This window comes from Pteropus vampyrus, unplaced genomic scaffold (assembly GCF_000151845.1).
Source record: "Pteropus vampyrus isolate Shadow unplaced genomic scaffold, Pvam_2.0 Scaffold702, whole genome shotgun sequence".
NCBI classification, from domain to species: Eukaryota; Metazoa; Chordata; class Mammalia; order Chiroptera; family Pteropodidae; genus Pteropus; species Pteropus vampyrus.
This window is the reverse complement of record NW_011889483.1, coordinates 412586-425086: the sequence shown is the minus strand read 5'-3', so window position 1 is coordinate 425086 and position 12501 is coordinate 412586. Positions and strand designations below refer to the sequence as shown.

Genomic DNA, 12501 nt, shown 5'->3' with positions numbered 1-12501 from the left:
AGCATCATATTTTAACATTGACAGCTGACTCACCCCTCTTGGGAGATGTGTTTCTGCACCCCGAGTTGGCTGCCCCTGACCTTTCAGCCCTTCCTTACTGCCACCTCCTCAGTGCCACTTTGTTGAATCTTGGCTCTAAGGCCATGATCAGATCTGGTATCTTCCTAGCTTTCTTTCAGTTTTGCTGCTACCCGTGAAGTTGATCAAACCAAGCTTTTTTCTTTAAATACTACAGATGCTAATAGATCAACTTGTATTTATTTTTCAAATGTGTATGCACAGGATTGGAATTTAATATTTTGCACGGAAAAAGTATTCTTAAATATAAGTTAAATTTTAGTACCTGTTTCAGAAAAGATTCCAGAGCTGAATGTGCACCTTTTTTCAATTCTATGTTTGTATGGTTACACCATTTTGACAGTACTTCAAATAAAGAAACATAGTTGTCCAGAAGGCAGGTGCTAAATTGAGATGCATGCAGGGTAAATAAGCATAAGCCAGCTGCAATTGCAAAAATCATTATATTTAAATGAGGGCCACAAAAGGCACAACAAAAAAACTAAGAAAGCTTCAGATATATGTCAAAATTAAAACTGTATTCATGAAGATCCAGTATTATTACACTATAATGACCTAAGGATCCTGATCAGAGCTTTAATGCCACCATCCTCCATTTGAATCAACAGGCCCATGATTTGGCCAATGACCCTCAAAATGAAGTTCAGAAATAGGATCAGGGTTTATTTAAAGTTAGAATCAAACAATCTGGAGCCCCTAAAAGATGCCCTAAGTAATTTTTTTTAAATCATGTAATTAATCTAAATGTGACTATCTTGACCAAAATTTGTGTGCTAAAAATAAAGTTTCCAAAAGCCTCCCTGTAAACAGTTGTGTGTGAAACATTACAGATGTTATTACACTTTTCTTTTTTTTTTTTGAGTTAGACTCTAACTCAAAAAATTTATATTCCAGCTTTATTACACATCAGCCTCAGGCTCAGGGCATCTGGGCATCAGCCCGACAGCCACATTTACTTTCATTTACAATTTAAGTGAAAGATTACTCGAGACATTAATTTAATTACCTGAAATACTCTACCTCACTAAATGTAGAAACTTACCTAAGGGCACCGCATATCTCTTCAGATCAATCTATTTAAAAAGAAAATTTACCATCAATGTTTGACAATCACGAGTCTCAACTGTAAAAGAATTAGAGTAATATTAGCCCTACCTGAGGACGAATTGCCTTTAATGCAAAATCAAAAATCTCCCTTGAAGTCTGGGGATCTGGAGGAAAAACAAAACAAAAAAGAAGCATCTGTTACAAATCATAACAGTATCATCTGACAAACCTCACAAATGACTTTACAACAGTTTTATTTCAGACAGCTAGACATATACCTTAACTCTTAACAGTCTATTTTGAATTCAGGAGAAACATCTTCTATCATTCAATTCAGCTAGAGAGCTGCAATTTAATACTGCTGGACAGTTATAAGAAGAAAATCTAGAATAACAAAGATATAAATTTATTTTCCAACTTATCACTTACAAACTCTGTTAGATAAGTTCTCAGAGCCTCAGTTTTATCTATAAAAAAGGATAATATACACCTTCTTTTAGAGTTGTTTGGAGGATTAAACAAGGCCAAACACATTATTATTCTCCCAATACTCCCAGGTATTTATTCAACACATAGTATATGCAAAATTATTATGGCAATTACAAATATGAATAAAATATGATTTTTGATCTTAGTAAACTTATTACCCAAAAGGGAAGATAAAACAGGCAACCAACTATAATTTGAGGCTGGCCTGACTGACATCACAATTACTTGTATAACTGTCTCCCACCAGTATTCACTGCAGCTGTCCAGAAATTATGCTTTATTCATCACTGTAAGTGACTTGCAAACAGCAGAGGTTAAAGAATTGTTTGCTTTGATTGCCAGGACTGATATATTTGAAAAAACAGCCCAGATGTGACAAGAGATAAGAGGGAGAACGGATCAGAGAGGACTTAAGGAGAGAAACATCAGCATGTTTGGAGGATAATGCCGTAAGAGACAAAAAAGCTACTTTGGCATTCGAATACAAGGAAAGACTTCCTCTGGCTGTGAGTATTCCAGAAAGGCCTTATAGACAAGGTAGCTCTTGAGCTGGGCCTAAAAGAAGGTTCTAGTTGGGAGAAAAGGTCATTCTAACAAAAAGTGACAGTACATAAACAGGTATGCAGACACAAAGACACCAGGCAATTGTCAGTAAGCAGCTGGGATAGAATGACTGAACTTGGCGAACCCAGTGAAGCCCAGGGATTTAAAGGCCTGAGCTCTCAGTATTGGGACTGGACACTATCTACATCCAAAATATTTTCCTCATCTCCAACAGAAACGCTGTCCTCATTAAACATTAACTTCCCTCCACACCTTATTCCAGTCCCTGGTAACCTCTATTTTACCTTCCGGCACTATGATTTTGCTTACTTTTGCTACCTCATATAAGTGGAATCATACAGTATTTTGTACTTTTTTAAAATCTCACTTAGCATTATGTCCTCAAGGTTCATCAATATTGTAGCATGTAACAGTATTCCCTTCCTTTTTCAAGGCTAATAGTCTATTGTGTGTATATACCACATTTTGTTTATCCATTCATCTGTTGATGGATATTTGGGTTGTTTCTACCTTTTAGCTATTGTGGATAGTGCTAGTAGGAACATGAGTGTACAAATTTTTTATTTATTTTTAAAAACCCTCTCTTATCCCCACATCTCCTATTGGCTATACTATATTTCTTTGCTTTCCTGTTTTGATTTTTCTAAAGAGTTTTCTGCAGAGGGCTTTCTCTTTCTTCCTTCCATTCATCTTGTCACCCTACTAACCTTTAAACTGCTCTGTCCAGCTTCTTTTATAACATTCAGCTGAAGCTCCCCTTGTTGAGCTGGACCCACTTTGGTCTCTTCAAAGTTAGACCCCATCCAGAGCAAAGCAGTATCACACTCCCTCCTCCAGACTCTCTTATTACATTCTTGCCCTAGTCTCTCTACACTTGATCTCTAGCTAATCTTGCTTACAATTACAGCTTTACATATTACTTCTAGGAAGACTTCCAAATTTGTATCTTAAAGTCTAATTTTTCCTGCAAGATCCAGTCTTACATATGCAACTGCACATTTAACGTCTAAGATTGGATGATCCACAGGTTCCAGGTTTCGTACTAAAACCTGGTCCTCTCCCATCCCACTCAGCTTCATAATCAGTGCACGGACTTCAGTTGCTCACTCTCACACTCAAGACCAAAATCTCTCAAACCTACACTAATACATCTCTTTTATATTCAACAACAGTCAAGTAGACCTTTGTAAAACATCAATTGGCCCATGCCCATTCCTTATGGAAAAACCATGGCTTTACATTCCATTTGGTACGAGAACCTAGCTCAGAAGCTCTCCACACACTGACTCTACAACCTGTCCAATCTTATCCTAGGCCCTTTGTGCTGCTAAGCTCCAGACACACCAGGTATCTTGACCACTGCACAGTGGCCAGGCTTGAGGCTCGGTTACTGTTGGTCCCTCTGCCTGGAATGCTTTCCCCAGATGGCTCCCTGCCATCCTGCAGGACTTAGTTTCTTGTTATACCCTAAGAACCAGCGGGCTGTGTGTATTGTCTATCTCTCCATAATCCAATATTACTATTCACTGCACCCAACTAGTTTGTATAATTGAACCCTGAAATCTGTAATAGCTTGTTTGTCTGTTTATTGTTTGTCTCCTCTACTAGACTGGGCTCATGATGGTAGGAACTTGGTGATTCTGATCACTGAGTCTAACACCTAATTCATCATTCTTTACATAGCATATAGTAATGAGTATTAGTATTTAGTGCTTAAAGCCACATAATCATGGCATAACAGGAAAACTATAAATTTTAGTCTCAGACTAAGGCTTAAATCCCAGTCTTGCCACTTATTGGTTATATTAGTTTCCTATTGCTTCTGCTACAAATCGTCGCAAACTTAGTGGCTTAAAACAACACAAATTTATTACTGCACAGTTCTGGAGGTAGGATATCTGAAATGGGTCTCGCTGAGCTAAAATCAAGCTGTCAGCAGAGTTGTGTTCCTTTCTAGAGGCTTTAAGGGTTGTCTTTTCCAGCTTCTAGAGGCCACTCACATTCCTTGGCTCATGGCCCCCTTCCATCTTCAAAGCCAACAATAGCTGGTTGAGTCTTTCTCACATTACATCACTTTAACACTGACTCTTCTGCCACCCTCTTCCATATTTAAGGACCCTTGTGATCACATTGGGCCAACCTAGATAATCTCATCTAAAGGCCAACCTTAATTCCATCTGCAACCTTGATTCCCATTTGCCATGTGGCCTAACATAATTCATAAGTTCTGGGAATCAGAGTGAGGACATCTTATTCTGCTTACCACACTAACTGTGTTACTTTGGGCAAGTTAGTTAACTTAGTTTTAGTTTTCTAATATATAAAACAGAGAAATTATCACTTATCTCAGAGATTTATTATAGGAATTTTCCTTGCAACATGTCTAGAATTATCTTTAGCAGTGGTTTATGAATAAGTGCTATTATTTTTCTTAAACTATATATTAATACGTACAGTTTATTAATATATATGTCAATTAATATACCAAGCAAATACATACAAAATAAGCAACATTACTTGCCAGCTGGGTCAAGTGACAGAAATAAACATACAACCTGGTAAGTTCAAAATGTCATAGTAAGTACTGTAACAGAAGGGAACACAGAAGCTATAGGAAGTGACTCGGCCCAGGGGAATCATAAAGGCTTTATAAAACAGGTGATCTCTGAGCAAGACTCTGGCAACAGGATATGGGAGAGAATGAGGGACAGGACAAAGGGAAAGCACATGAAGCTAGTCTAATACTCTTGGTAAGAAGCAATAAAGAAGAAGTGAGCAGAAATATCAGGTTGCAACATATGAAACTGCTGTTTTTGCACGTCAAAAGTCATTGGATGTAGGCAGTTTTGTACATTTCAAGCTGCTGAAAGCAAAAACACACTTGAGGTAGAAATATCTGGGAATTACTTGAACGAAATGGTAAGGAAGAGCAAATAGAGATTTTTTTTTTTTTAAAGACTCAAGATTAAAAGATTTGACTTTAAAAAAATGAATTTCATTATGCTTATAATGCCTAGATTATCCTCAAAAACATTCTGAGATACTTTACTGGAATACTATTGATAGCTATGAAAAAATGTATGTTAAACGGACTTTTAAATTGATAGACAAGGATCTGCATCCTGAAAACTACAAAATGTTGATTAAAAAAAATCAAAGACCTAAAGAAATGGAGAGATACACACTGTGATCACAGATTGGAACATTCAACATAGTAATGATGTCAATTCTCCCCGAATTAATACACAAGTTTAATGCAATGACTATCAAAATCCGAGCAAAGTTTTTCATACATATGAACTTATTCTAAAATTTACATGGAAAAGCACAGGCCTTATAATACTAAAGTAATTCTAAAAAGGAATAATAAAATGAGAGGACTTAACTCAACATTAAGGCTTACTACATAGTAACGTCAAAGACAGTGTGGTGTTGACAAAGGGATAGAGCTACACAGACCAAAGGAACAGAACTGAGAATTCAGTAACAGACTTGTGCAAAAGCACAAAAACAATTCAACACTTTGGCAATACTTTCATGGCTATGTCACCAAAAGCACAGGCCACAAAAGAAAAAAATAAACTAGACTTCATCGAAATAAAGAACTTTTGTGCATCAAAGGACGAACAGCACAACAGAGTGAAAAAGCAACCCATGTAATAGGAGAAAATAATTGCAAATCATGTATCTAATAAGGACGATATCAAAATATATAAAGAACTCCTATAACTCAACAACAAAAAGTCAAACAGGCCAATTAAAAAATAGACAAAAGACTTAAATAAACATTTCACTGAAGATATTCAAATAGCCAATAAGCACACAAAAAGACACTCAAAATTACTAGTCATAAATGAAATACAATTCAAAACTACAGTGAGACTCCACTTCATACCCATCAGGATGGCTATTATCAAAGAAGAGAAAATAAGTACTGGTGAGGATGTGGAGATAATGGAATTCTTGTGCACTGCTGATGGGAATGTAAAATAATGCGGCTGCTGTGGAAAACAGTATGGCAATTCCTCAAAAAATTAAATATAGAATTACTAAATGATCCAGCAATCTCACTTCTGGGTATATAAGCCCCCAAAATGAAGGCAGGGACTCCAACGGATAAATGCACACCCATTTTCCAGCAGCATTATTCACAACACTCAAAAAGTAGAAGCAACCCAAGTGTCCACTGATGTATGAATGGATAAACAAAACATAGTATATTCATACCATGGAACATTATCGGCTTTAAAAAAAAAGGAAATTCTGAGACATATTACAACATGGATGAACCTTGAAGACATTAAGCTAAGTGAAATAAGTCAGTCACAAAAACTTACATACTATGAATCCACTTACATAATCTTGAAATGACAAAATGCAAGCTGGAGATAAACCAGTGTGGTTGTAGGTGGGGAGAGAGGTGAATGTGGCTATAAAGGGTTAGCAGGAAGGATCCTTGTGATGGACTGTTCAGTATCTTGACTATGGTGTTGCATATACAAATCTACCCGTGATAAAACTGCACAGAACTACATGCAAGTGTGTGTACAAAAAAACTAGTAAAATCTGAATAAGGCTGGTGGATTTTATCAATTACAAAATCCTGGTTGTGCTATTGTACTATATCACCAGCAGAAACTGGGTGAAGGACATATAGAATCTCTCTGTATTATTTCTCACAACTGCATATGAATCCAAAATTGATTTAAAAGTTCAAAAAATAAACAAGCAATTCATTCTAGACCTCTAGTTTTTGAATAAAGAAAATAAGAAGTCAAGCAATACCTTCTTCCATGGATTTAGTGAAGTTACACATAAGTGATGACAATCCCTTAAGACATCCTGCCACAACAGGCAGTTTGGGCTCTCTTACTGTTGATGTCATCTAAACAGAAAATTTTAAGAAAGTAACATTATAAGAGAAAAATACAACCAAAATCTATGGAAGCAGAATATCATAAAGTTTATCATACCTGGGTTTTAAGTTCACCCAGAAAAGCCCGGAACAGTTTTTCCGAATTATCTACCATCTCACTAGGATGAACTTCTCCTAATATTCCTAGGAGTTCATATATTTTTTCTAAAACTGAAAAATAAATTTTAGATAAATAAAGGCCTAAAATTACATTCAAATAAATTAAATAAACAAAAAGACATATAAATAAGAAAATGAGAAAATATTTAGTTCAAAAGTAATTTCACAGTAAGATATAAGAAATACATAGTTTTACATATTGGAATCTTTCCCGATAAGTTTTATGCAATTCTAGTATTATAAACTAAATTACATTTGACATGTGGTGTGAAATTTATATTTAAGAAAATCACTTTGTACACACAAAAATTTTTATAAGCAGAAGTCTTCACACATTGTTTTTGCTTATTTATATTCTGGCTTGTTTTCAGCAAAAAGGATCATCTATAAAACATAAATATCCTGATAGAGAAAAACTTAAATTTTACACTAATAATTTTTTAATGTTAATTTATTAAAATATTTTAAAACATTTAAATGCATCTCACCTGTATCTGGTATTTTTGTTTTCAATGCAAGTTCTCCATAGAATTTACTAAATAATTCTCCAACTCTAAATTCATCCATGAGTTTAGAACTTCTCAAAGTCTGAAGTAACTAAAAGATACAAATTAGCATTGTCCAAAGAGAAAAATAATGCAAAGGTGTCATCCACCTAAGTGAGTCTATATACCACAAAGTTACAGAATTATGTATCTCTAGGGGATTTATGCTTGGTCTCTCAGGACTCTTATCTAGCCAGACTATTTGGGAGGTAGACGGTGAGGTGAATAGTGCAAGAACAAAGGAGGAAAGGGTGTAAATTTAATTTTACTTTCCCAAGAAATAAGTAACATGACTAGAACCATTCTCTCGTAGGCACTTAAGACCCAGCAAGACCCAAAAGAGTTCTAATAGAGATGCAAAAAGAGAAATGCAGCTAAGACATACATGTGAGAGTGAGTCCCAGTGACCACTTAAATATCACATACAGACCCATTTCCACAGTAAGGTTTTAGAAAAAAACTCAGATACAGTGAGGTGAATTCTGGCAATTCTTAGTAATTTTAAAAGTAACAGTGATGAGAGTAGTGGAGGAAGAGTAAATTTCTTAGTTCTTTTTCCCCTTCATTCCCACTACATCCCCAAATTCTTCCTTTGCTATCTGCAAGAGTCTGAGAGCAAAATACCAATGTATTGAATGAAGATTTGAAAATGTACATCTTATCCACATATCAATGTGATTCAAGCCTATCTTCCAATATCTCTTAGCCAAAAAACTATATTCCACAACTCCAATTTTCAGTTTTTTAAGTTATATGTTTAATATGAAATATATGTACTTAGAAAAATAAAATTACCTTAATAAGAATGTCTAGGGCCGGAATTTTACATTTAGCAGCTTTGTCTTTTGTGTAAACACTGGTACAAGTAGTCTAGGTTTTAAAAGAATACATACCAAAATCATCAATAAGATCTTAGTTCTTATAACTAAAGGCTTAACAATAGCTAAAACTACATCTTTGAGAGGAGCAATACCAATATAAGACATAACACAATTAAATATCCAGCTGTTAAAAACAGAATATGTAAATATGCAGATTAAAAATTACTTAAAACATTGATGCAACATACACTAGTAATAACATCAACAATAACTATAAAAACACAAAGTAAATGGAGGCCTCGGCAGGAAAAAAAAAAGTAAAAGTTACTCCTACTTATATACTTCCCATAGCACTTTTTGCCATATACCAAGAAAGAAAGAATGAAGAATAAAAAAGGTAACTAAAATAATTCAGAGGATGGCTAGGACTTTACAGGAAACCACCCCAGAATAATGAAACAAACAAGAGCTTTGGAAGGAGGCACCCTGGCTCCAAGACCGGGGTAACTTTCTTAACTTCTAAATCTCATTTGTAAACTAGAGAGATTTAGACTATCTAACAGAGATTTGGTAAAAAAAATAAATAAAAAACTATACATTATAAAACTTTGTAAACTATGAAGTACTCTACAAAATGACTCCCATCATTGAGACAACTTTATCAAATATTAAGATTCCAATCAAGATTTCTAGACGTCAATAATAATCATTAAAATATTTTATATATTTGAGCTACTTAAAAGTTCTAAAACAACTTCCTATAAATTACCTCAAACTGAACAAATACTTCTTCATCAGCTCTTAGCATCCAAGAACTAGAAGTACCAATAAAAATAACTTACCTTGAAATGTAGCACTTGTTGAAAGTTCAAATAAGTATGAGAAATAACCTAATTTATCACTACTAGTTCCAGTTTGTTATGAGGAAACCTAGGGAAGGTAGGTTGAAAGAGAATGGGAGGCGCAAGAGAGGCAAACTTTTCAGACTGTTGTCAAAGAGAATACATGAACTACAGGAAATATGAATCTTACCCAGAAGGAAAATTCTTTAAAATTGTTTTTTAAAGTGTTCGGAAATCTCCCTACAATTCAAAAGTCCAATTTATTATGACTTTTTATAAAAGGCATTATTTATCCTATGTGTAAACGTTATCAAAATAGTTTTTGACAAGGGCCTTAGCTTATTAAATCTAAAAAATAAAGACAGCTCACTTCATTCTAACACAAACAAGCAGAATAAACTCCGCAATGAGAAAGACAAAAATAAAATAAAAATCCAAGTTTAACTTACACTGTAAGTTAAAATTGATGTCGATATATAATGAGGTATGTTTTTTCCTCCTTACCTTAATATCAAGAGAATAAGGTGTGATCTTTTGGCCAATTTTTTCTAAGAAAACAGATAAGAACTTTAGGACTTCTTCTCTACAATCACGAAACTATAATAAAAGAAATACACATTGTAGTAAATATGGGTGAGAATAAGAGTCACTCCGACATTAAGGAATGTACAAGAAAAGTGAAATGAAAATCTTCAACTTACCTCATCAATGCTAAGCGATTTCCGAACAAAAACAAGCAAACCGAAATCTCTGGAAAAAACTAAGGAAGTCTGTAATGCTATACCAAAAGAACAAAAACAAACAAACAAAAAGGTAAGAGAAGTGCCAGGAAGCACTCCACAAACCCACCCTAAAGAGTGTATGTTTCTCAGTTCAGCTTTATAGGATAAAACATTAACCTAAGGCTGCTGTATTTAGACAAGGAAAAAAGGAAATTCTAGATGATGTTCCACAGGGATACACGGGTAAGTGACACCTGTAAATTTGCTAACTTTACATGGCAAAAGAAAATTAAAGTTGTAAATGGAATTAAGGGTGTTAATCAGCTGACCTTAAAATTATCCAGTGGGCCCAATATAACTTCCTTCCTTACCAGTGGAGGGAGGCTATATGGGAAGACAAGGAAGCAGGAGAGATTCCAAGCATGAGAGTTTTACTTGACCCACTACTGCTGGCTTTGAAGATGGAGGAAGGGGGCCATGATAGAAGAAGTGTGGGTGGCTTCTAGAAACAAGGAAACTTAGCAAGAAAAAAGAGACCTCAGTCCTAAAACTGCAAGGACCTACAGTCTACTAAAAACCTGAAAGAAAAAAGAAATGAATTCTTCCCCAAAGCCTTCAGAAAATAGTGGCCCTGCCTGACACCTGGCTTGGTGAGATATGTTGGCTTTGACTACAGAACTTTTAAGATGAACAAGTCTGTGTTGTTTTAAACCACTAAGTTTATGGTATTTGTTATAGCAGCAATAAAAAACGAATATACTCTATAACCTCACAAGTGAAAGGACTTATATAAAATATTTAGAGTAAACTTCTGTTTTACAAAGAAGTTACTAAAAGGATAAGGAATTCAAACACAGAAACCCTGAGGCTAGAAAACATTTACATAACATTGTTAACTTTTAAATTTTCCTTCCATTAATGTATACTTGACAATATATAAGTACATCTGTCAAATGTGTTTACATCTATCTCCATCATATTCAGCAAAAATCTCTTAGAAAATCTCAACTATCTTTGAGAGGACACAGCACGGCAAAGGTCTACATATTTGTTTTTAAAATGGAATACAGAAGTTTTTAAACAGTGTTCTCTACGTTAAAAGCGCTGAAAAGCACTTTGACTACAGAGAAAAAAGTTCCCACCCAGGTATTGCTAAAATTAAAAGGATAGCATGACTTTTCAGTTATAATTTCAGCTCTGTTTCTCAAAAGTAGAAAGAGCAAATATAAGGGTTTGGAAAAGGTGCTGGTGGGTTTAGGCGAGATTAAGGTGAAAGAAAGCACTTTCCTCTTGCTCTTTCTCTCCACTTTGGATAGCAATGATTGACGAATTTAGAGAATTTTCACCAACTTTGCTTTTAAAACTTTGGCTGTTAAAAAAAGCAGTATAACAAAAACCACGTTTTATACACAGCCACCAATTATGACGACCGAGAATCAAATGGGGGGACTTCAAAGTACTGTTAAACATACCCACTGTGGGGCAAACACTGGGACGTCATATTCTTAACAACTCAGCAATCCCAAAACGCGCACGCGCCCTGGCGCCCTCCTCCGCGCGGCCGGGCGGCCATACTCACCCAGCACCGTAGGGCCGGTGCTCAGAAGGCACTCCTGCCCCAGGCCTCGGATCAGCTGATAACTAGCCATCGCAGCGCTGCAGCGGTCCGCGGCGGACAAGGACTCCTGCAGCTGCAGAAGGGAGGCCTGCACGACAGAGCTGGAATCAGCCATGACAGCAGGCGTTGCGCGTGCGCACAGCCTTCCCTGGGCCCGGAAACGCCGGCGGCGGATGTCGCAGGTCCGGGGGGCGGAGCTCGCAACCGCGGGAACCATCCTCGACACGGAGGGCAGATTCTTCCTGTAGGAGGAGCCTGCTGAGAATTAAGATTTTGGCATGTTTATGACTGTGTTGCACACAATACACTTAGCATGCATACACTGAAGCTTAGAAAGGAACAGAAATCCAATGGTTTGGCCTCCGGAAATAGACGGGGAGGATAGTTGGTAAATTGGAGTTGACTTATTAAAGTCAGAAAAGACAATCTAAGGTCTTGGGTCGGGATCTAGTTTGTCCTTTGATAGTTAAAAAAAAAGCATTTATATGTCTTTAGAAACAAAAATGCTTAAGGGACAAAGTATCTTCTCGGCCAACGCGACAGTGAAGAGCACACCCTCGGTGAACAAATGTAGCTGGATGCCGAAATTCCCGCTAAACCGCGGCCCAGTAAGGGTTCAGACCATCTGAACGGAAGTGACAGTCTGCCTTCTGTGAGGCGCGGGAGTAGGCCGTTCAGTCTCCCCTGTCGGTGCGCAGTGGCACCTCCCGGAGGTGGAGTCATGTAAGAGCGTCACTGCT

The 12501-nt window shown here is 36.3% G+C and overlaps 1 protein-coding gene across 7 annotated transcripts in view; it reads right to left on the bottom strand.

The window, feature by feature from the left end:
- PRKDC (protein kinase, DNA-activated, catalytic polypeptide) overlaps positions 1-12416 on the bottom strand; it is a 192933-nt gene extending 180517 nt beyond the window's left edge. For 3 of the 7 annotated variants that reach the window (XM_023526090.1, XM_023526087.1, XM_023526088.1), the window contains exons 1-10: positions 11723-11935; positions 10123-10199; positions 9926-10018; positions 8554-8628; positions 7702-7810; positions 7152-7264; positions 6964-7063; positions 1234-1289; positions 1121-1151; positions 344-501 (exon numbers count right to left, since the gene is read on the bottom strand). In XM_023526090.1, coding sequence (XP_023381858.1) covers positions 344-501; positions 1121-1151; positions 1234-1289; positions 6964-7063; positions 7152-7264; positions 7702-7810; positions 8554-8628; positions 9926-10018; positions 10123-10199; positions 11723-11876 — 966 coding nt within the window. In that variant the 5' untranslated portion in view covers positions 11877-11935. Of the gene's footprint in view, positions 1-343; positions 502-1120; positions 1152-1233; positions 1290-6963; positions 7064-7151; positions 7265-7701; positions 7811-8553; positions 8629-9925; positions 10019-10122; positions 10200-11722 lie in introns of all 7 variants that reach the window. The other 4 variants (XM_011385365.2, XM_011385366.2, XM_023526089.1 and 1 more) reach the window with 3 other exon arrangements.
- Between the last annotated feature and the right edge of the window lie 85 nt (positions 12417-12501).